General features: G+C 64.1%; 1 protein-coding gene across 7 annotated transcripts; it reads left to right on the forward strand.

Moving 5' to 3' along the window:
* The first annotated feature begins 8,519 nt into the window (after positions 1 to 8,519).
* On the forward strand, positions 8,520 to 22,839 carry CRTAC1 (cartilage acidic protein 1). Of its 7 annotated transcripts, none has more exons than XM_076338850.1 (16): positions 8,520 to 8,580; positions 12,660 to 12,856; positions 14,179 to 14,375; positions 15,329 to 15,459; positions 16,112 to 16,268; positions 16,870 to 17,004; positions 17,304 to 17,449; positions 17,640 to 17,776; positions 18,450 to 18,532; positions 19,076 to 19,176; positions 19,261 to 19,429; positions 19,919 to 20,064; positions 20,188 to 20,230; positions 20,725 to 20,868; positions 22,094 to 22,219; positions 22,619 to 22,839. In XM_076338850.1, exons 1-16 carry the CDS (start codon positions 8,536 to 8,538, stop codon positions 22,744 to 22,746), a joined length of 2,085 nt encoding a protein of 694 aa, XP_076194965.1. In that variant the 5' UTR covers positions 8,520 to 8,535; the 3' UTR covers positions 22,747 to 22,839. The 7 variants fall into 7 exon arrangements, with proteins under 7 accessions (XP_076194965.1, XP_076194971.1, XP_076194969.1 ...); XM_076338853.1 differs by having other exon boundaries at positions 8,530 to 8,580; positions 12,649 to 12,856; XM_076338851.1 differs by lacking the exon at positions 8,520 to 8,580 and adding an exon at positions 12,374 to 12,431.
* Positions 22,840 to 23,417: the final 578 nt, after the last annotated feature.

Consider the following 23,417-nt stretch of genomic DNA (forward strand, 5'->3'; position numbering starts at 1 on the left):
TCATTATTATTATTTTCTTATGCATGTGCGCACAGGAGATTTATTGCCAGCTATGGAGGCAAAATCAATTATTCATGTTATAAATTAGAAAATGATTTATGTTTGTGGGAGGGCAAGCAGCGTGGAGCCCCTGGCCACGTGGGAGCTGGGTTTGTCTGGGAATGGCACCAGACACCCCCTGCCAGCACTTCCCTGGTCTCTCCGTCCCTGCCGCACCCTGAGTGTCCCACCCAGGGGTGCCCCCATCCTGTCACAGCCCCAGGGTGACCCAGGGACAGTGGCTGGCAGGGAGCACCCAGCCTCTCCCACTCTGTCAAGCCAGGTGCCTGCGGACAGAGTCCAAAGAAGGCTGGGGACTGCAGTGGCCTGGTTGCCCTGACCGGTGATGCAGGATGATGCTCCATGGCAGTTTCCATGGCAGCAGCAGCAGCATGGTCCGAGAGCTGCGAGGTGTGGGCTGCAGAAGTACCCCCTCGCTTTCCCCCACTGGAGACATCCTCACATGTCCCCTCCAGCCCCAGCAGCTCTTGTCTGTGCTCCTGCCCCACAAGGGACACCACGGTACCTTCCAGATTGCCACCCATGGGGACAGGGACCCATTGCACCACTGACACCCCCATGCTCCCCAGGAAAGAGGGGAGGGCTGAGGGCAAGAGGGCGGTGTAAAGGCGCACCGCTTGCACCAACCCCTGAGGCCAGCTACCCCAGAGTGGGGCTGCAGGGCTTTGCTTGGCTGTGGCCCACCTTCTCCTGCACTAGGCGTGTCTCAGGGGTCCTGGGAGTCTTCCCAGGAGTGGAGTCCCCATTCCCCAAGGGCTGACTGATGTTCTGCGCAGAGCAGGGTGGCACTGGGCTCCCACAGCTCCCAGTGCTGGGGCAGGGGGTTGGCTGTTGCTGCCAGGTCTGCCCCCAGCCCAGCCATGCCCCAGGCGCTCAGCCCAGCGCTGGTGGGAGCTGCAGCATCCCATGGCTCTGCATCGGGCGGCCCAGCACCCCAGTCCTGGCTGCCTCGGCATCCTAAAACCCACTGCCCATGTCACACAGCCAGCGGGAGTGAGTGCCGGCAGCCAGCCAGCCGCTCTCTGCTGATAGCCAGGGCTGCTCTTGCTTCCAAAGAGTCTTGATCTAAAGCTGCCGTGTCTGCGCCTCCCAGGGGACGGCAGAGCGGGCCGGGAGTGCTGCCTGGCTCTCCTCGTCTGTTCATCTGCAGCTGCGTCAGCTGGGGCCGTGGGGAGGCACAGGCTGAAAGGAGCAGTGCAGGAGAGAAAGGAGCTGTCAGTGGCCCCAGATCTGGGTCTGATCGCAGGCGAGCCATGCCTCCAGCTCCCGCTCGCATAGCATCCTGCACTGGGCTGAGCCCTGGCCCTCGGGATGGGAAGGAGAGGCAGCACGGGGTGACCTCAGCTCTGCTCTGGCTCCCCGAGCAGCCTTTTCTCCCTCAGCCCTTCCTCAAAGCCCTGGAGCCTCCTCTTAGCTGCCAGAGAGCCTGTCACCCCCTGTGACTCCCAGGGCTCTCAGGGAGCTGAGAACTTGCTGGCTCAGCACACACATGAGGTGTCAGAGGGGGCAGGGGTTTTGGCTGCTGCCCCAGCTCCCTGCCAGGCTGTGAGCAGGAGGAACACCAACAGCCAGGCACAGTCCGGGGACAGGGAACCACCTCGTCCTGGGGTATCGAGGCTGCGGCAGCCACGTCAACCCCCAACCAGCTCTGGGGACCCTCTGGGACCACATGCAGGGTGCAGAGGAGTCCCTGCTTGCTCTGCTCTGGCTCTAAAGGAGCCAGACAACCCAGGGAGCTCAGAGACCTGCCAGCGTGGCCCAGGACCGCCCCCCCCCCCCCAAGCTGTGAGCACTGGGCTTAGCACTGAAATGCCAGGAAATAAATGAGTCACGTTCTGGGGCCGAGCATCACCTCCGGTGCCTTGCTGCGCCCTGGTCCCGGGGAGCCCAGTGCCAGCCCGTGCTCATGTGAACATCCCTCTGATTTATTGCTGCGGAGCAAATGCTTACAGAGTGCTTTTGGCAGAGAAAAGCCCTGGGGAGCTGCAACAGGCACACAGGGGCAAGGAGGGAATTGCCCATCAGCTGCAGCATGCCAGAGGCACCCAGAGCACCCGCAGCCCTGGGTCTCTTCCCCACGCGCAGCCAGGGGACATGCTCAGCCCACGGGGAGGGGACTGCGGAGACCTCGGGGCTGAGGTGGATTAGATCTGCTTTGCATTATTGCACCAAACACCTGGGGACTTGGTGGCTCATGACAGCACTGTATAATGTGAGGAAGCAGCCCGCGGTGTGGGCAGGTGCTGGTGCTGCCGGTGGCTCGCAGGCAGGGAGGCGATGGGGACATGCCCCTAGGAGCATGGGCTGGCTGTGGAGGGGGAGTTGGGGTCTCTTGCTCCCTGTTTTCCTGCACATCTACAATGAATAGGCACAGAAGGCAGCGCTTGTGCTGCAGGAATCAATACTGCTCCAGGAGTGGCCTGGGTGCTCCTCCCTGCTCCCTCCTGGGAGCCTGCCCCCCCAAACGCCTCTCCCTGAGCTATCGTTGTTGTCTCCTTCCCGCTATTGTCTTGCTTTCTAGCACTCTCAGCAGGACTCTGCAGCAGCATGGGGTGGCCAGTGACAGCCCCGGGGCTGGGGAGCTTGCTAACCTGGGTAGCCTGGCTTCTTCAGGAGATGGCGGGGAATAAGCAGGAAAGACCTCTTGGGGGGGATCCAGGTTTTATCCTGACTCGAGGTAGCCCCCGTTGGCACTGTGTTGCAGCCTGGTCCCTCATGGCCCATCCTGCCATGGTCCCTAGGAGGTACCAGGGCACCGTGGCTGGCTCCGGCAGGCAGAGATGCTGCCAGGAGGCAGTTTCTGCCCTGCAGCCAGAGCGCAGGGATGCTGCGACTGAAAGTAGCTCCTGATCTCGCCCAGCACTGGCCGTAGCAGTGCCGCCGTGTCGGGTGACGGCCGCTGCTCCATGGGAAGGAACCTGGCTGCTTTCGATAGACCGTGATTTGAATTGATTCATCAGCGGGATCCACTTGGAGCTGATAAATCTTTCAGGAGCCCTGGCAGAGGAGACTGAGCTGGGCAGGCTGGGCATCCCCCTGCCTCCCTGCAGCTGCACAGCTTCTCTGAAGCAGCTGGCTGCCCTGAGTGTGTACCAGCCCCGCGGGTCCTGCCAGCCCCAGACGGCTGCCGGCAGCACCCCAGGTTTCCCCACAGCCTGTTTGCTCTTCCCCAGACAGGGATGCTGCCTGGGTGGGCTAGAGCACAGCCTGCTGCCTCCACCCTGCTGAGACCCTCCAGCCAGGGAGCCCCATCCCAGTGCTCTTTTCATGAGGGATCCCATCATCCCTGGCTGAGAAGAGCTGATGGTCCCTGGCTCCATCGCAGCACCAGCCAGGTCCCTCCTCTGGCCTCCTGTCTCCTCTTGGTATGGGGCAGGGCAGTCCCCAGGCTGAGTGCTGGCACTGGTGCATCTCCATGCCAGCCACAGCTCCGGGATCCCAGGGGGGACAAGTCCAGCTCGTCCCGTGGGGCCGTGTCCTGCAGGGACATGGGGGGCTGTGTCTGCCCTCACTCCCCCACCCTGTGCCTCAGCAGGTAGCGAGAGAAAGCAGGGACGGGGACTGCGAGGCAGGAGGCGAGCGCGGGCGGATCCGGTTACAGGCAGCACGGGGCAGAGAGATAGGCAGAGAACAGCAATGCAGCAAAAAGGGCTTTTAGTGATAATTAATAATTAACATTTCTAATGATGTCCCGGCGACAGGAAGAGTCCAAGCGGGGACCCGGGGGCACTGCGCATGGTGACAGGAGCGGCTGGGGACCGTGCAGAGACCAGGGAGGCTGTGCAGAGCCAGGGGCTGGGGTGGGAGAGAGGTACGGGGCCGGGGGTCCCAGGGCAGGGGCTGGCCACCACTGGGGGCCCCCGTAGCTGGGCAGCACCCAAGGCCCAGCCTTCACGCCCGGCTGCTGCCGAGGGTGCAGTAAGCCCGTGATGAAGGGGACTGGAAGATGAAACACACCTTGGGGTTGACCTGGCCTCTGTGATAAGGTGACATCTCATCAGGGGTTCCCCTGCCCAGCAAGCGCTTAAGAGGGACCTTGCTGGCAGGAGGAAGGGACCAGGGAAGGGTGCTGGGAGGCAGCAGCTCACGGGGAGCCGCTGGGATGGGTGGCAGTCCCCAGGTCACTACCAGCCCTGGCACAAAGAGACCCCCGGCTGGGAGGTGTCCAGGCACCAGGGAGCAGCAGGCTGGCCCGGGGTGCAGGACCAGAGCAGGCAGGGGTCCATGGGCAAGGCAGGAGGTCAGGCGCTGTGGGACAGTGATAGGGAGGGGACGGCAGGGAGGAGAGGGACGGAGCAAACAGCCAGCTGAGCGTGGGAGTCCATCGCTGCAAGCCACCGCACGATGGGCGTGCAGTCACAGGAGAGGCAAGAGCAATCCTAGGAGGAACCAGGAGAGGCATTTCTGGCAGGGCTGGGGGCTTGCTTGCGTCCCTGCATGGCCCCTGGGGGATCTGCCTGTGCTGAACCAGCCTGGGAGAGGAGCAGAGGCGTCATGGGACTGCCAGGGGATGCAGAGCCTGGGAGACCCATGATGGGAGGACGATGGCTCATGCCCAGCACAGCGCAGGCTGCAGGGGAACAGAGCGCTCACTATAAATACATCAGCGGGGTAAACGCCAGGGAGGAGAAGAGCTATTTCAGCTAAAAGACAACGTTAGCACAGGAATGACTGGGGATAAATTATCCATGAATACATTTAGGGTGGAAATAAGACCCTCAGAGCAGGGAGGTCCCAGCACAGCCCCTCCAGAAAAGGAAGCAGTGCCAGGCAGGAGCCAGGGTCAGCTTGGCAGCTGAGGGATCCCGCAGCATGCTGTGGTGACAGCATGTGCCCTCTTCTAGTGTCAAAAAGCAGCAAGGGTGGCTGGTGCAGCCTGCCTGGCTGCTGCCCTGGCTGTGCTGGTGGGTGCAGCAAGCAGCAGTGCGCAGGGCAGTGTGCACGGTGGGGTGCGTGCACATCACTGCATGCACGTGTGAGTGCAGATGTGTGTGTGCGCCTGGGCTGTGCGCATGTTTGGCAGCGCATTGAGTGCTCACACACCACATGTGTGCACAGAGAGTGTGTGCAGACAGGGTGGCTGCACACAGACTGTTGCATGCATGCATGTAGGTGCATGTGAGTGTGCTGACAGCTCGTGTGTGTGCTGTGCACCCACCAGGCTGTGTGCAGGTGTCTCGTCCTCTCATGATGCTCTAGAAAGAGGAATGACAGCCCCAGTGAAGAGTCTTGAAGGTTAGTGCCTTGAATCAGCACTGCTCTGCTCACCTGCACCCAGTTTGTGTGGCACCATCTGGAATTTGCTGGAGGGGACAGACTGGAGGGTGCTTCATGAATCCAGCTGATCCTGGGTGGATTCCTGTCCTGCTGAGGGTGCCCTAGCTCCCAGAACAGTGCTGTCCCTGCGAGGGCCATGGGGCCCACCTGGCACTGCCACTCCACAGGCTCACCCTGGCTGATCAGAGCACTCGGCACTGTCAGCAAACAGCCCTGTGCCACCCCTCCACCCATTGCAATGCAAGCAAGGGGCAGACCAGTCCCCAGCATTCTGCTCCCTTCTCCCCATGGAGATCCTGGAATGGCAGATGAGCCACCAGGCACAGGGATGCAGGGTGCCAGGGCTGTCGGCTGCAAGGAGGTCCCCACTCCCAGGGGGCTGGGTCAGCATGGATGGGGCAAGCACCCCAAGAGCAAGGGCCAGGGAAAGCCGGGACACCTCTGCCCTGGGGATGGGAAAGGGGGGCCCCAGGTATGCAAGGAGGTGGCTGGTGCTCACGCTGGCCCCAGCTCAGCAGAAGAGCCTCCCCCAGCCTGTGTGCAGTCCTCGGTGGAGCGCAGCAGCTCCCTTCCCCCCGCAGCATTTCTGCCTGCCGCTCGCTCTAATTTCATGTGCATTGTCCCCACTGCTGCCGCCACCATCCCCTGCGCACCCCTCTGTGCGCCGCACAGCCAGGTTCCCTGTGCCCTGGCGCCCGCGCCCTGCATCACTGCCCCACGAACGTCCCTGCATACATCCCAGCTCATTTCACTGATGCTCTGCGCTCCCCTCCGCAGCTCCTTGCAGAGACCTGTGTCCCACCCCAGCGTGCTCGCCCCACCATGCCCCCTGTGCGGGTGCGAGCTGAGGGGTGGGATGGAGACGGCTGGGCCAGGCTGGGCCGGCACAGGGCACAGGGACAGATGCAGGGCTGTGGATTACAGCTGCGGCAGTTGTTGTTCTAAGGTGCCTGCTGGCTGTTCTCATCCCCAAGAGAAACGTCCCAGCCCGGCGGTGTGGCAGCATCCATGGGAAGGGCACTGAGGGGCTCCGACAAGGGGTATTGGGGAGCGCCTTGCAGCCCCACAAGTGGAAAATCACCCTGCTGGGTGCCAGTAGCATGGGCTGGGGGCTGCAGCGTGCAAGGCCCTCTCGGCACGTGTGGCCTGCATGCAGGCAGCATGCGTGTACCCACAGGGTGTCACGGCGTATGTGCCTGCACAGCTGTATGTGTGCACCACGCTGCGTGTCTAGCTGTGCATGTCATGCATGCGTATCTATGCGCACACATGCATGTACAGGTGCATGTGTGCAGTGTGCTGGCATGCTGGCAGGCCTGCCTGCTTCTGCCGGTGGGCGTGCACGTGCTCAGGGCCAGGGCCGGGCCCATGTGTGCTGGCACACTGGGTTTGCGGCCCCAGGGAGCCAGTGTGCCCAGCACCATTCGCAGTCTTGGCATGCTCGAGATGGCTTCCTGCCAGCGTTTGTGTTCTGTACCTGCCGGTCGCAGGGAGGGCGTTGGGAGCCAGCTTGCAGAGTTTGTGCTAATAATTACCCAGGTGGTTACTAAATCTGGGATGAGCTAAGGACTCAGCAGAGGAGGTGCTTGCCCTGAGCACACACACACATGTGCAAGGCTGCAGCCAGGCACCGGGGCTCTGGGCCACCAGCAAACAGAGCACACCTGCAGCTCTGGGGTGCACGAGGACACGTGAGCGCAGCATTGCACATGTGTGACAGTCACACTGGCCTCCCAGCCCCGGTAGGCATCCCAGCCTCCCCATGGTGAACATAGAGAGCAGTGGCAGTTCCTGCCCCACGGCAGTGCCCCACAGCGGGTCCCCTGTGCCCAGACACCATCATGCTGGCCGTGGGGACCCTGCAGCAGGCAGCCGCGCAGCAAGCCCAGTGCTCAGCCAGGCACCCTGCGAGAGGGGGTCATCGGAAATTAAATCAAGGGGTACTTGATGGCCACATGGAAGCACCTTCGTGGGAGACAATCACTGGGACTGGAGAGCTCTCGAATCTAGCAGGGGGAGAAGAACCAGGAGCAACAGGCAGAAGCTGTAGCCAGACATGTTCGAATGAGAAATAAGGGTTTTAGCAGGGCAGGTGATTAGCCACTCGAAGCAGCCCAAATGGTGCGAGCTCCTGCGGCTCTGCTGTCTCCCAGCATGTCTCTCCTGGTGCCTCCTGCCGTCTCTCCTGGTGGCCGCAGCCCCAGGCTCTGTGCTGGGGCACCTGTGAATGTGCTCCACTGGGGTGACCTGGTAGCCTTGTGCCCTGCCAGTGCTGTCGCAGTCCCTGCCACAGCCACTTTCTGCATCCAGAGACACACAGAGAGCTCTGTGCTCAGCTCCGCAGCAGCCACGCAGGAGGAAGACACGCCAGGGAAGGCAGGCTTGCGGGCTAAGTGTGATCCTGGCTCTGGCATCCACTGACTACAAGATTTTGGGCAAGTCAGTGTGTTGTCTGGCCTGAAATGAGGCCTTTCTTGCAGTGCCGACTGGCTGCCAGGGCACAGCTGCTCCTGGGGTCCCTGAAGAGGGAAGGTGGCAGCAGGGAGGTGGGTGACCTGCAGGGTGATGGCACAGGGAGGATGCTGAGCCCTCGGGGTGCAGCTGGGTGTTACACTACAGAAGCTGCCCAGCTCCGCTCCCTTTCCCCCTCCCGTGCCCACAGTTGCACTGCTCTGTGGGGCAAACTCCCACTGCACCGAGGCTGGGGCAGATCCCTGGCTCTGCTCACCCCGTTGCCCCAGCCACCCTTGCAGGAGGTGGAGAGCCGTGCCCAGCCGTGCCCCGAGTGCCACCCACCCCCCAGCACCCGCGGGGGTGCAGCTCCTCTCCTGCGAGCCGGGGGCCCCCCGCGGCCGGCCAGCTCCCCCGCCGCGGCTCCGGCTTCCCGGGAAGCGACGCCCCGCTCGTCCCGGAGCCCCACCACCACTTCCAGCCCCGGCGGGCTCAGTGCCCGGGGCGATGCTCCCCGGCGGGTCCCCCCGCGGCATCCCAGCCGGCGCTGCCGCTGTGATGGGGGCAGTAAATCAGCGCGGCGCAGCCCCACCTCCGCGCTCTCCATTGGCAGCGGCGCCCCTCACCCCGCTCATTGGCGCTGCCGCCGCCGCCCGGCCCTACATAAGGCGCCGCTCGGCCCGGCCAGCCCCGTCGAAAGCCGGGGAGCGGCAGATCCGGGCGGCGAGGCGAGGCGGGCGCTGCGGGATGCGCTCCCGCCGCCGCGGGGGCGCCGGGCAGCCCCCCTGGCCCGTGAGTAGGGGGTGGTTCGCTGCTCCGTGAAGTTTCCCGGGGACTCCGGGGCGGGGAGGGGGTGGCTTTCAACTCCGGCACGGTCACCGGCCCGGAGAGAAGTTGGTGGCGGGCAGAGCGGGGCCGGGCACGCAGCGTGCTCCCGCAACGGGGAGGGGATGCGGGGTGGCAAGGCGGGAGGAAGGGGGATGAAGGATGCTGGGCTGGGGGGGGGGGGGGACCGGGCTCAGGAGGATGGAGCGGTGATGGGGGGGCGTGGGCTGGGACTGGGGGAGAGGCGTCAGGGTGGCAAGAAACAAGGGGCAGAGGGGGAGAAGGGGCAGCTCCTCTTTCTAGGGACATTTGTGCTTGGTCGTGGCTGAGCCTGTGGTGGGGCTGGGGGCTGCGGACAGAGGGGTCTGTCCGTGCATCTGTTCGTGTGGGAAGGGGCTGGTTGTGCACTGGTGGGTCTGGGAGCAGGTGGCCGCAGCCGAGCCCCGCAAGGACCTGATGTCCCTTTGGGCTAAGCTCAGAGGCTAAGGTGACTGCTCATCTCCACACTGCATTAGCTGCTGCTGGCTGAGCCCCAGCGTGCCAGGTCCGGTGCTGAGGAGTCCTGCATGGGAGGGGAGAGGGATGGGACAGCCAGCAGCTGGGGGCTTTGTGCCCGTCAGAAGCATCTGTGATGGGATGCATGCACAGGCCAGGGTCTGCGAGAGGGGTATGGGAGGGAGCAGTGCTGAGCCCACAGCAGCAGTGAGCAGCTGGGGCAGCGGGACCAGGGCTCATGGGCTTTGACCAGAGCAGAGGCACTGCAGGGGCTGGGCTGCTTGGGGCTGAAGTGCCATGGAGGGGGCACTGCTGGCATCCCTGGGGCAGCACAGCTGCTGTGGGAAAGGGACTGCTAGGTCTGCGGGATGTCTCCTGCCTGTCTTCTGCCCTGGTGGGTACAGATGTGGCAGCCTGGGAATGGCAGGAAGGGGAATATGATGTTACTGGGGCACATGCAGCATGATGTCATGGGTTGCTGTGATGTCACCATGTTGTCACTGCTCTGGGGTGCCTTTGGGGTGTGATGAGGTCCTTGCTGCATGATGTCATGCAATGTCATAGCGGCGCTGGAGGCGACTGCGGCCTGGGATGGGATGTTGCTGCAGTGGTGGAGCATGACATCACTGGGGTACGTGGTGTGGTGGGCAGCAATGTCACCGTAGCATGCAGGATGGGGTGGCTGCACAAAGAGCCAGCTCCCACCCTCCCCATGATGTGGGCCAAGGGCTGGGGATGTGTATGCAGGTACATGAGGAGCCCTGGGGACAGCATCTCCCCACCTGCGGTGCCCCAGACACCTCACAACCCCCTGCCTGTGCCACAGCTTCCCTCCCAGTCCCATCCCACCCTCCTTGTAGGGTATTGCCAGCCACAGCCGTGTGTGGGGACAGATGAGCCCTACATGCTGCATCCCTGCCATGGGGCCAGCACCCTGTCCCTGTGCTGCCTGGCTGCACCCTGTGTGGGTGCCCATGGCATCCCTTGCCTTGTTCCCATCCTCCTGCTGCCTCTACCCCTGCCTGGCATCTTGGCTTTGTGTGACCAGGTTTAGCCATGCTGAGCAGGCACCCTGGGGTGACTGCAGCCCCTGGGGTGACCTTGCCACCAGATGCGACAACACAAGCCAGGACATGGCTCTGCTGGGGCAAGACAGGCTGAGCTCTGCCCTGCGTACAAGCAGGACCCCATAGCCTCAAACGTCAGGTGGAGCTTCATGCTGGGACCTCGGTGCTATCAGCAGCATGCTGGGAACCATGAGGCCTTTCCCATCCACCATGCAGAGCCTGGGCATCCCTCCCTTCCCCCTTCCCAAAATGGCCTGGCTCTGGGCTGTGCATCCCCTCCCCATGGCACCAAGCACCGGATCTGCTGGGAAAAGCCTTTTGTCTCCAATCAGGAACATTGTTTCCTCCTGGAAAGGCTCCATCCAGCCTGGAGGGATTTCAGCTGCAGCTGGATGGGGCAGCGGGGTACCTGGGGAATGGGCCAAGCTGCAGGGAGCAGGAGCTGGAGGAGAGGCAGAGCAGGGAGAGCCCTGCCAGTGGCCTGGGGACAACCACCCATCGCCTGGCTGTGGCTGGGGGTGAGGGGGCACCGCTCTGCGTCAGCAGGGGGCTTGTGGCAGCCCTGCACCCATACATCCACATGTCGGTGGCTCTCCCCCACACTTACTTCGGTGAGCCCAGCATGGGGCTGTGGCAAAGGCTCCCCCTCTCTCACTGCCTGGCACTGCAGAGTGATACCCAGGGACTGTCCCATCCCTGTGCAACCCAGTGAAACCCCGTCCCCATCACATGTGCCTTGCATGGGGCACCTTCACCAGGGAGAGACCCAGGCTCCTGCCCCTGGAGAGCTGCTCCAGACAGGACAGCAGGGTGATGGGCACGGTGCCCCAAGTCTGGCTGGGTGATGGAGAGCACGGTGCCAGGCTGTGCCTGGGTTTGTGGGAGGATGTGGGTCAGGCCAGGGATGGGATGGGAGCAGGACAGAGTAGAGCTGGGGACACACACATCCACCCTTGTAGCTGAGCCTGGGGAATGGATGGGATTGGAGACGGAAGGGGAGCAGGGCCTGTGCAGTGGGATGCGGGGCTCTAGGTGTGCTAGGCAGTGGGACTCAAGGTCTCCTCTGCAGCTGGAGGACAGCCCCTTCCTGCCCAGCCACGTGGGCAAGAAAGCTATTTGCTTGTGGCAGAGGAATCCTGCCTGCCCCCCCCCCCCCCCCCCCCCCAAAAAAAAAAGACCCTTGGGACCATTCCCATCCTCAGGGGAGGCAGCAGCAGGCTGCTCCTGCAGCCTGGGGGGCCTGCCAGGATCTAAGCCATTGGGCACCTTCTTCTCTCCAAGCTGGGCACATGTGGCACCATGCAACTGCCACAGCTTCCTTTGCTCGCTGGCAGGGTCCACAGCATGGGGACCAGCTGGCAGTGGGGCCATTCTCCCCTATGCCAGTGCTGGGGGCTGTTCCTGGCTCCCTGGGGAGTGGGGGCAGCCCTGTCCAGGGGGATGGCATGGCCACATGGAGCAGTATCCCCTACTTTGGTGGCTGGGTGCCCCAGCCATCCCTCCACGCTGTGAGAGTGGGACAGGCTGCTCTCGCTCCCAGCTGGAGCGCTGGCATGTGGGTTCGTACCCACAGCCCGGGGACACACAGCTCACTGCTGGGCTTTTCCCCTCTGGAGGAGACTGTCTGGCCTGTGGCAAGGGCTGGCTGTCCTGAGTGCTGCCTTGCTCGTCACCTGTGCTACAGCCAGGTCAGAGCCAGCTCCAAAATCTCCGCAGCCTTGCCAGCAGTGCTGGCAGACACCGTCCTCCGCAGTCCAGGTTAATTGAGCCTCTCCTAGTCTCCCGTTCCTCCCAGCATCTCCTTCCTGTGACCACATCCCTGTGCAGTTACCTTCCCCGGCCAGCCTGGGAGAAGCTCACCCCGCAGAGCCCCTGGGAGGAACAATGCCAGCAGGGTGGGGAAACTGAGGCACACAGGAGTCACCTGGCAGAGTATCCCAATGTTCTCCCCATTGCCTTCCCCAGCTCTGGAGGACCAGCCGGACAAGGGATGAGCTTCCCAGCCAGGCAACTGCCTGCTCCCTCTGGCCCTGTGAAGGGAGCAGTGATTGGCATCATGACTTGCCAGGAGCTTGGGTGCTGGCTGCCCCTTGGGGCAGGGCAAGCTGGGGCTGAGCCCAGCTTCGTCAGCACCCCGCAGCCCTCCTGCTGCCTCCTGGGTCCCTCCCATGGGATGGGCTCCCACAGCCCTGCTCCTGCTCAGCCCTGGCTCCCAGCTTGCTGGGGTACGGTCCTGTCCCAAGGAATCCGCAGAGGGTGAGCTGCAGCCGGGAGGGTCCGTGCATGGGGATGCCAGAGCTGTGGCAGTGCCCAAGGGTCTCAGGGCTGGTGAGGTGGCACAGGCTGGGGTGGGTGACAAGTGGTGGATAGAGAGTGTGCAAGGGCGGTGCGGATGCTTGGGCACTGTGGAGCGGGGCCTTGGGGTCCCTGCTGGCTGGCGAAGCCATCTCCTCCTGGAGCTGATGGGCTGCAGGTCTCTCCCAGGTGCCCAGGATGCTGGCACTGTGCCTGCTGTCCCTGGCCTGGCTCAGCGAGGGCTCCCAGCGCAGCGAGCCCATGTTTGCAGCCGTCACCCACCGCCTCCTCCCGCCCGACTATGACAGCAACCCCACGCAGCTCAACTATGGTGTGGCCGTCACCGACCTGGATGCCGATGGTGACTTCGAGATCGTGGTGGCGGGGTAAGTGGTGCACCCAGCGCCTCAGTGACAGCGGGACCTGGTGGCCCTGCAGGGCCAGGAGCTCCTCGCTCCTCCATGGGCATGTGGCCGGCTGGGGGGTTGTGCACAAGGGTGGTGGGGTGGGGGTCTGCATGCACCCACTCGTGTGTGTGTGCGCACCCACATAGGGTGTTGATGCCAGCTGGGCACTTGCGCAGGACCATGTGCGTGCCCCCATCCTGGCCCCAGGGCCAGGTCCCCCCTCTACAGGGCGGTGGCAGCTGCCCAGCAGCCAGGGTCCACCCTGCAGTGCAGAGCCAGCATGTCCCCAAGCCAGCTCGGCTCCACTGACAGGACTCAGCGCTCTCCGGAGATTCAGTTAATTGGCTGGAGGTTTTTTTATAGCCCTTTATTGGAGTGATGGCTTGGAAGGGCTGGCAGGAGCTGGGGAGGCAGAGCACCATGTGCTGCGCTGCCAGTGCCTGAGCAGGGCTGGACACGGAGCAGCTGCTGCCAGGGGGTCCATCCCTGGCCAGGGACAGTGGGGACCACGGTGCGGGCTCTGTGTGTGTGTGCTGGCATGGCTGTGAGCTGCTGGTGCAGTGTGTCTGTGTACAAACCACCATGCTCACCCCCGAGGGAGGCTTGCACACACAGGTGTGCTCACCTGGAGGGAGCCCCTCACCCGCACGGATCCCATCTGGCGGGGCTGCAGGAGCTGGGGGCACCACGGTGGCAGGCAGGGTCTGGCCCTGCCACTGCTCTGAGCATCACCCTGGGGCAGCAAGCCACAGGCAGCACCGGGGACCCCAGAGGGGCCCAGGCCACCACTCCCAGACGGACTGAGCCAAGCAGCCAGCTGGGGTTTTGTAAGCAGCCATGGTGCCCGTTGTATAACTTGTTTACTGGCACACCGGGCAGGAGCGGGTGGGGAGCCGGTGGGGTGCACCGTGCTGAGAGGATTTGCCTTGCATGCTGGTTTCTCTGCCCTGGGAAAGGGCTGCAAGCAAGGACCTGTGCCCCATCCTGCTCCACTGGCTGCCCGGACCCCGCCCCTGCCCTGGCATTGCCCTGGGGTACCTAGGCCAGGTAGACATGGGATGCCTGATACAGGCTGGAACAGGTCCAGGCTGAGCCCTCCCCTTTGGCAGCTGGGAGCCAGCCCCATGTTTGGGTGCTGAGGGCAGCCCAGGGTCCCTGGCCTCCACGGACCATACAGGTCTCTGTTCTGCCCATCATGGGGAAAACGCGGTGTCACACCTGGTGTCCCCCCAGGGGTGGGACGGGGGCTTTCATCCTGTCCCCAAGCCACGGGGGGCCATCGCCCCTGCTCACACCTGCAGGTACAATGGCCCCAACCTTGTGCTCAAGTACGACAAGGCACGGGGGCGGCTGGTGAATGTGGCGGAGGATGAGCGGGGCTCCCCGTACTACGCGCTGCGGGACCGGCAGGGCAATGCCATCGGCGTGACAGCCTGCGACATCGACGGGGACGGCCGTGAGGAGATCTACTTCCTTAACACCAACAACGCCTTCTCCGGTGAGCCCTGCTGGTGGCTGAACCCCAGGCACGGGGGGGAGCTCCCAGCATGGCTGCCTGCAACCTTTGGCGTGTGAGGGATGTGTGCGGGCTGGAGTTAATTTCTCAGTTGAGTGGCTCCATTGATTGATGGCAGCGCGGGCGGGACACTGAGCCCAGCCAGCTGCCGAGTCAGCACTTCCAGCTGCCCACCACCCTCCCGGTGGCACCCCAAGCAGGACGGCAGCTTCCCCATCACCCCCCGGGGCTGCCCTGCCACAGGGACCCTGCGCTGCAAATCCCAGCTGCGCCCTGCAGCAGCTGTGCCCCTCCATGCCATAGTTCTCCTGTGCCCTCTGGACCAAGCCAGGTCTAATCCTGCCCTGCCAGTGCTGTCCCAGCTCCTGGGATGTCTCTCGTGGGGAGGAGATCCATGTGCCCCAGCCCGGCACTGGGCATCCCCATAGCTCCCTGGGTTGGTGCTCCAGCCCAGCTCTGCCCTGTGTCCCTGTCCCACAGCTGTGACCTCCAGGCAGTAGATCTGTCTTCCTGATGCTCCTCATTACCCGGGCTGGTGGTGGCTGCCGGCACACCTGTCCCTAAATCAGGCGCTGCCATCGGCGCTGTCACGGGTAGTGTGGCTCGCTGCCTGTGCCTGGCACCAAATCGATTTTTTTTTTTTTTTTTTTTTTTTTTACCTTCCTGGGGATGATCTACAGGGCTGCACCCCGTGGGGACACATTTTACCTTAATGAGTTGATTCTTCCACGTGTCTTCTGGTGGCCCTTAAGGGTCACGGGGGCTCTTGCAGTGGCAGCCTGGCCCCGTGGTGCTGCTGGGGGCTGTGGGGGACAGAGCAGAGGTTCAGGATGCTCCAGGAAAAGGGTACCTTTTCCACAGCCTCCCCTTGCCGCAGGGCACCCTCCTCGGGAGGAGGCAGGATGCTGCAGCCCCCTGACCCGTGCCCCCCCCAGGCATGGCCACCTACACGGACAAGCTCTTCAAGCTCCGCAATGGGCGCTGGGAGGACCTCCTGAGCGACGAGGTGAACCGGGACGTGGCCAGCCGCTTCGCTGGGCGCTCCGTTGCCTGTGTGGACCGGATGGTGAGCAGGCAGGGCACGGTGGGCAGGGGGCATCTCCGCTCCCTTCCCACACCCCTATGCCCCTCCAGCCCTCCCCTGTGGGGTCTCAGGGGACCTCTCCCCTCGCCTGGGTACCAGCCCCATCCCACCCCCCACTGGGGCTGGGGGTGCCCCCCAGCAGCCCATGACTGTCAGGGCTGGCAGCCCCCCCAGCCGTGGGGACTGCAGGCGCCTGTCCACATGGTTGCCGCCAGCTGATAAACGTGCCTGTCGAGGTGATTTATGTTCCTGTCACCTGCTCTTTCTTCTTCCTCCTCCCCCAGTGGTTTGTTTCCAAATGATTATCACTAAATCAGGGTCCAGCTGCTGCACGGGACAAGGGGGGGCGGTGGGGATGGGGAGGACCTGGCACACCAGGGGTGCTGGGGGGACAGGGTGCCCTGTGCCAGCACCCTGAGCCTGGGGACCACAGAGGTCCTGGAAGCAATGGGGTACATCACCACTCCTGGGGTGCTTTTCACCATGGGCTTTGCAGAGCTCTTGCTCAGCACATGGTGGTGGTGCCTGGTCCCATGGAGCCATGAGAGCATCCAGCCCCATGGCAGGGATCCCATGGTCCCTGTGGAGTTGGGTTTTGGGTGGGCGGGTGCTGAGGAGGTGCCGCCGGCCGCAGGGCTCCGGCAGGTACTCCATCTACATCGCCAACTACGCCAGTGGCAACGTGGGCCCCCACGCCCTGATTGAGATGGACGTGGCTGCCAGTGACCCTGCCCGCGGCATCGTGGTGCTGGTGGACGTGGCTGCCCAGGCTGGCGTCAGCAAGTACACAGGTACCCAGCTGCTGCGGCCCCGCGGAGGGGACAGGGTGCTGCTGGGCACGGTGAGCGTGGGATCCCATTGCAGGCAGGGCAGCGCAGGCAGTGGCCCGTGCCATGCATTAGGCTGCCTGACTGCCCCATCTAGTGGCAGCCCCACGGCCCGTGGAAGGGACCAGGGCCACGGGATGCTCACCATCACTCTGCCCAGCAGTCAGGCTGGTCCCTCTGGAGCCCACAGCATCTGCACGGCTGGCAGCATGGCACGGGAACGTGGGCACATGAGCAGGGCAGCAGGGAATATACCAGCCTGCACCCCACGCTGTCCCACCACCATGGGGTCCGCTGTTGTGCCCTGTCTCCCCAGCAGTAAATTGTCACTAATTAGGAGTACTGTCACCATGGTGATGGCAGTGATTAGGGTTGGGAGTGACACAAGTAGCTGCCAGGCCCAATTAGCTCCTGATGAGAGGGACTGAAGGAGGGAGGTGGGCGAGGAGGGGATGCCAGGGGTCCCAGGAGCACTGGGTGGGCAGTACCAAGGGGGTGTGGGGGGCATGAATCTCCCTGGGGCAGGGTGCTGGCTGCCCTCTCACCCCTGGGCTGCTGTCCCCAGGGGGCCGTGGGGTGGCCGTGGGCCCCATCCTGAGCGACAGCGCCTCCGACATATTCTGCGGTAATGAGAACAGCCCCAATTTCCTCTTCCACAACCGGGGGGACGGGACATACCAGGACGTGGCAGCTGCCGTGGGTGAGTAGGGGGAGCAGAAGGGAGGACCCAGGTCGGGGACCCCAGGACAGGGCTGGCTCTGCCTGCCCCTGCCTGCCCAGGCAGACTGAGCTCGGGGTGGAGGGACAGCCCTGGGGACCCAGAGCCCCACTGACTGCGGGGGGTGGCCAAAGTGTACCGGGGCATCCGTCAGCACAGGGATGCAGCCCTGCGTGGGGAGGACCTGTCTGGGGACCACGGGGCACATCCCGGGAGGCATCCCAGGGAGACAGAGGCAGGGAGGGGGTCCTGTCTCCCCCCATCCCTTTGCGGCTCCCCAGGGCTGGATGACCCCTACCAGCACGGACGCGGCGTGGCACTGGCTGACTTCAACCGCGATGGCCGGGTGGACATTGTCTACGGCAACTGGAATGGGCCGCACCGCCTCTACTTGCAGAGCGGGGCCCCCGGGCGCGTCCGATTCCGGGTGAGGGATGGGGCCAGGACCCCGACACCACCAGCTTTGCTGCTGAGCCTCCTTGGCTGGGGGGCCCGGCTTCAGCCTTATGTGGCTTTGAGCCCCAATTCCCAGGGGGGAGGGGAGCCGAAGCACCACAGCAGGACCCGGTGTCCTGCTCCCTGTGCTCCTTTTCACCCTGTGCCCGTCCCTTGTGCAGGACATCGCCACCCCCAAGTTCTCCATGCCGTCCCCCGTCCGCACCGTCATCGCAGCAGACTTTGACAACGACCAGGAGCTGGAGGTTTTCTTCAACAACATCGCCTACCGTGGCTCCTCCGCCAACCGCCTCTTCCGGTACGAGCCCTGTGGGTACCGGGGGGGCCGAGCAGCCCTCGTGGCACAGCCAGGCTCACGGGGCTCCTCTCCAGCAGTGCTGCTGCTCAGGCTCGGCTAATAAAAGGCACCGTGACTGAGCCCTTCCCGGTGTCATTACCAGCCGCTGCGATCGTGCCTGCAGCAGCCCCCGGGGTCCCCGGCACCGCTGATTAGCAGCCGCGTGGAAGCTTGTTTGTGGCTCCTGTTAATTGTGGGGATCAATTCCTTGTTACCACTGCGTGGCACCTCCTCACCCAGCATGCAGGGTGGTGGGAGCAGGTTGTCCGCCTGGTGCCAGCACCCGTGGGTTGATGTGGGGCAGTGGCATGGTGGGGAGCCCCTGGGAGGGAGGGCCTCCAGTCCCGGAGGGATGCAGCAGTGTTCAGAGATGGCACTGCTGCTCCGCAGTTCAGACTCACAAGAGCCAGACTCTCATGACATCCCTGTCACCCCTCCATGGAGCGGGGACGTGAGGTGCCAACAGGGAGGGCCCAGTCCTGTCCACCATCCACCCTGCAAAGCCACCAGCATCACCCCTGGCTGCCACCAGTGCTGTCACTTCTCTGCCAGGCTGCTCGGGGGGGATAGGCACTTCCCGGGAGCTGCCAGAGGCCGCAGGGGCTGGCACTAACGCCCTGTCTGTGCTCGGCAGGCTCATCCGCAGGGAGAACTCAGACCCCATCGTGGAAGAGCTGAATCCAGGGGATGCGCTGGAGCCTGAAGGACGGGGCACAGGTGAGTTCCCCCAGTCCTGGCGGGGACGGCCCATGCCTGGGGGGTGTGCCACAGCACTCCCTGGCACCCTCTGTGCCTGGGGATGCCACATGCCTGGCTTGGTCACCTGCCTGCTCCCCGCCAGCTCACTGGAGCCCCCATCACCCAGGAGTGGCCCCATGCTTTCTCTCTCCACCTGTACCTAGCTAAGGGTGCCATCTCCAGTTGTTTCCCAGGGCTTCGCTCTTGGGGGGCTCCTTCCTGGGTGCCCGCTGTTCAAAGCCAACCTCTGCATTTGGGAGGGGGGCAGGCAGCCTCCTATGTCCCACAGCCCCCCAGGCACTGCCTGTCCCCTCCACTGCCCGGGGAGCTGACCCACCTGACTGCAGGGTGCCAGCCATACAGGGACCCTTACTCCTGCGCTGGGGTCACCCCATCTTCCCTGTTGCCCCTGCATTGCCGGGAGTGCTGCTGCCAGCTGTGGGAGCCCACACCGGCAGCAGGGTGTAGTACAGGATAGACGGGGGGTCGGGCCCGAGGCATAATCTGATCCTGTCCTTGCAGGGGGTGCAGTGACAGATTTTGATGGCGATGGGATGCTGGACCTGATCCTGTCCCACGGCGAGTCCATGGCACAGCCGATCTCCATCTTCAAGGGCACCCAGGTGAGTCAAGCAGGGGGTCCTCGCGTTGTCCCCATCCCTTCCGCCTCTCCCAGCTCAGTCTCCCTGCTCCCTCCTCCCTCGCAGGGTGCCGGCAACAACTGGCTGCGCGTCATCCCCCGCACCCGCTTTGGGGCCTTTGCACGGGGGGCCAAAGTGGTGCTGTTCACGCGGCGTAGCGGGGCCCACCTGCGCATCATCGACGGTGGATCGGGGTACCTCTGTGAGATGGAGCCTGTGGCGCACTTTGGACTGGGTGAGCCGGGAGGCAAGGGGCTGCCTCCAACCCCCAGCCCTCCCCAGCACCCCCCTGAGCAGGGGTCACCTCTGCTGCCCCGGCACCCTGCAGCACGGTAGTCATCCATGTCCATCTCCCTGGGCATGGTAGGCTCTAGGGGAGGCTGTGGGCAGGGTGCCCAGCTACTGCAGCCCTGCTGTAAGGAGCAGCTGCCCCCTTCTCCACCCCTTGCCTGCTGCTTTGCCCAGGAACCAGGGCTTTCCCTGCCCATTAACCCTCCCCTGGCTCAGCACGGCTGGCAGCTATGCCTGCAGGGGTGTCCCTGCCCCCTGGCAGGGCATCCCATCATCTCCACGTGCACCCCTCACGCTGCATCCCTATGCATGGGCTGTCAGCACAGGCACCTGGGGCCCGGCTCGGGGAGCAAGGGGAGGTTTTGCCCCTCCATCCCTACCATCCCCCTGCCTGCCCCAGAGACCCCCCCTTTGACAGGCTGCCTGCCTGCAGGGCATGACAAAGCCAGCAGCCTGGAGGTGACCTGGCCGGATGGCCGCGTCGTGGCACGAGCCGTGGCCAGCAGCGAGACCAACTCCGTCCTGGAGGTCCCCTACCCTCTGGATGCAGAGGAGCCACTCGTGCCTGCCCTGCTGGAGGTGAGGGCCAGGTGTGGGTGCAGGGCGGGAGGCAGGAAAGAGCGGCTGAGCTCTGCTGGCTCGGTGGCTACCCAGGGCTGATTCCTCCCCATCCTGTCGATCTCCGCTTCTCCCCAAATGCAGTGCGGGCAGGGATTCTCCCAGCACGAGAATGGACGCTGTGTAGGTGAGTGGCTGCTGGGGACACAGGCGAGCTTGCACCTGGGATACTGCAGCACGGCCCCATCGGGGGCACAAGGGCAGCACCCTGCTACAGGGAGGTGGCAGCCAGGGAGGTGGCTGGGCATGCAGGCAGGGCTGCCATGTGGCTCAATGCAGGGTATAGCTGTCTGCCTGGCATGTGGCCTGGGAATGGGGCCAGCAGCACGGCTCTAGAGGGGGACTGTGGTGTCACAGGGAGGGAGGAGAGCGCTGTGCTGGAGGCATGGCTGGCATGTGGCAGGCATTGTGCTAGAGCCACAAGCAATGGAGGGGCAGCAGGGATGCGGTAAGGCGGCCTTGGCTGTGCCGTGAGCCTCCTGAGCACAGGTATAGCTTGTGTGTGGCTACCTCTGGGGGGAGTTATCCAGCATGTGCAGGGCGAACCGGAGCAGCCATGGCCAGCAGCCCCAAGCTCCCAGCCCAGCGGTCTCACACTGAGGCCCCTCTCTCTGCTTGCAGACACGGACGAGTGCACCGAGTTCCCCTTTGTCTGCCCCCGGGACAAGCCCATCTGCATCAACACCTATGGCGGGTACCGCTGCCGCAGCAACAAGCGCTGCAGCCGAGGCTTTGAGCCCAATGAGGATGGCACAGCTTGTGTGGGTGAGTGATGGCTGGGGCGCCCTGACCCCATGCCACCACAGCCTGGCTAAGCCAGTGGGCAGCAGCCCCAGAGCACCACCTTGGGATGCTGTTGCACCCCTGCCAAAGGCCTGGCCGCATCCTGTAACCTGCCAGGTGGCTGCCCAGCCACCTGCACCCCAGCTCTATATCTCTTCATCCTGTGCCTCCTGCTGAGCTGCCACTGACTCCCCTTCTCTCTTTCTTTCTCTTTTTCTCTCTTGCTCCTTCTCTCCTTCTCTGTGCAGCTCAAGTGGCCTTTTTTGGGGGATACCCCTCTGCCGGGAGCTGGCCTGGGCCCCCCCACCGCGCCCTCCTCCCTTTAGTTCTCGGACTCTGCCTTTGCCTCTATGCACTTTAATCCCTGCCTGTAACACGCCAGAGCAGCCTTGGCGGAAGGACTGGCCGGCCTCTGCCTGTCTCTCTCTTTCTCTCTCTCTTTCTCTCCATGTTGAACCACCCTGGAAGTGCTGGCTGTGCCCTATCGGGGTGGCCTGCAGTGGGACAGGCACGGAGCCTGGCTGCCCCTTGAACTGTGTCTGGGAAAGCAGCCCCAGGGCAGCGCCCCTTCACCGGCACCTCCCCGCCCCAGTGCTGCTCCTGCCATGCCGGTGCCTCCCGGGCAGTCGCTTGCTCCGTCGCCTCGATACCATACCATGTGCCTGCTGGTTTGGCCTGCGACGTGTGTGCTTTGCCTGCCCCCTCTTTGGTGGTGGGGACCGCCCTCCCCAGCCCTGGCAGAGGAGGGTCCCCCTAGCCCTGTGGGGGAAGGACCCTCCTGGTCTGTTTTTTAATGTATTGACCCCACTGTTTGGAGTCGGACCCTGCTCAGTCTTCCAGCCCCTCTCCCGGAGAATCCCTCCCAATAAACTATATGCTGTCTATTAGCCCCGCCTGCTGAGCTGTGCGGGGCAGGGCTGTGCCCATGCTTCTGCCCACCCTGCCCTGGGGCTGCATGGGGAGGGTGCTTGGGAGTGTGGATCACCCCCAGCTCTCCCTGCCCTGGGGTCAGGAGCTGGCTGGAGGGTGCACGGTGGCCCTGGGCGCGCCTGCCCATCCCCGCTCCCAGCCCTGGGAGCGCATCCAGATGTGCAGAATTGGAGGGGATGGGGTGCAGCAGGCAGCGCTGCCCACACAGCAACAACAGGGCTGTGTTGCCTTCCTGCCGCGTGCTGTAACCCTGTGCCACTCTCTTCCCCACCACCAGACATCGACGAGTGTGCCCAGGGCTTGCACAACTGCAGCCAGCTCTGCACCAATACCCCTGGGGCACACGCCTGCCACTGCCGCCTGGGCTTCCGCCCCCTTGATCCCGCTGCCAGCCAGTGCCTGGGTGAGTACCTGCAGGCAGCGGGGCTGGCAGCCCACAGTGCCCACCCACCTGCTGCTGCCAGGCGCAGCCGCGCTGCCCTGGGAGCCAGGACACTGTTTCCTGGGGTGCCCTGTTGTGCTCACAGCCCTGGTCCCAGCCAACCCAAAACATGGGGGGCAGGATGGACAGACTGTGGCTGTGCAGGAGTTGATGGAGTGAGGAGGCATCTGCTACCTGACAGCCTTGGGGACAAGCGGTGGCAGGACCACAGCTGCATGGCTGCAGGCATTGGAGATGCCTTTGTGTCCCAGCTTCACCCAGACCCAGAGCTGCTCCCCCCCATGCCCCCTCCATCCCCTGCCCTGCCAGATGAGCCCCGTACCCTTGGCGCAGCTCTGACCCTTTCCCCTTCTTTTCCAGATGTAGATGAGTGCCAGGCACAGCCTGGCCCCTGCGACCATATCTGCCACAACAGCCACGGCTCCTTCCACTGCCACTGCCACCACGGCTTCTCCCTGGGTGCAGGCGGGCGCTGCTGGCACAACTAGTCTGCCCCGGCATGGCCAGGTGCCCCCTGCTCACCCCCAGCCCCATGCCGGTTGCACCCAGTGCCAACTGAATAAACCCTTTTCTGCACGGTTTTCCCTGTGGGCCCCTGTCACTGGGGCCACATGACTGCTACACGGGTCTGTCCCCATCTCTCCAGGGACTGCCCCATCCCTCCCCCTTATTTCCCCCACACTCACCTTCCTTGTGGGGCTCCATGCACCCTGGTGTGCTGGGGGATGCCCAGCCCAGCCCGCTCCGTGCCTCCCACCATTGCCCCGCTCCCCCCTCTGATGCAGGAGGACGCGGGGCAGGCAGCGGGGGATGAAGCGTGGGGTTTATTGAGGAAGGTGTCCATGCAGGGGGGCCCTAGTGGGAAAAGTGGGGCCAGGGCCACCCCACACACACACCATGACCAAGCCAAAGGGAGTCCCATGGGGCAGGGTCCTCCCTCCAGGACCCTGGGAGAGCAACGCCGGCTCCATTGAGCCCTGCACCCAAGCAGGGACTCATCTCCTCAGGGCACTGGATGTCACAGGGACCCTCCTATTCCCCCCCATCTGACCCAGGCCCATGAACTTCCACACCTTGCAGCTGGGCCCAGGTGCCCCTCGGGGTCCCCACTGCAGGCCAGGCTGAGAATTGGGGTGCTGGTGGCAGATGCATGCTGGAC

The sequence above is a fragment of the Aptenodytes patagonicus genome, chromosome 5, assembly GCF_965638725.1.
Source record: "Aptenodytes patagonicus chromosome 5, bAptPat1.pri.cur, whole genome shotgun sequence".
NCBI classification, from domain to species: domain Eukaryota; kingdom Metazoa; phylum Chordata; class Aves; order Sphenisciformes; family Spheniscidae; genus Aptenodytes; species Aptenodytes patagonicus.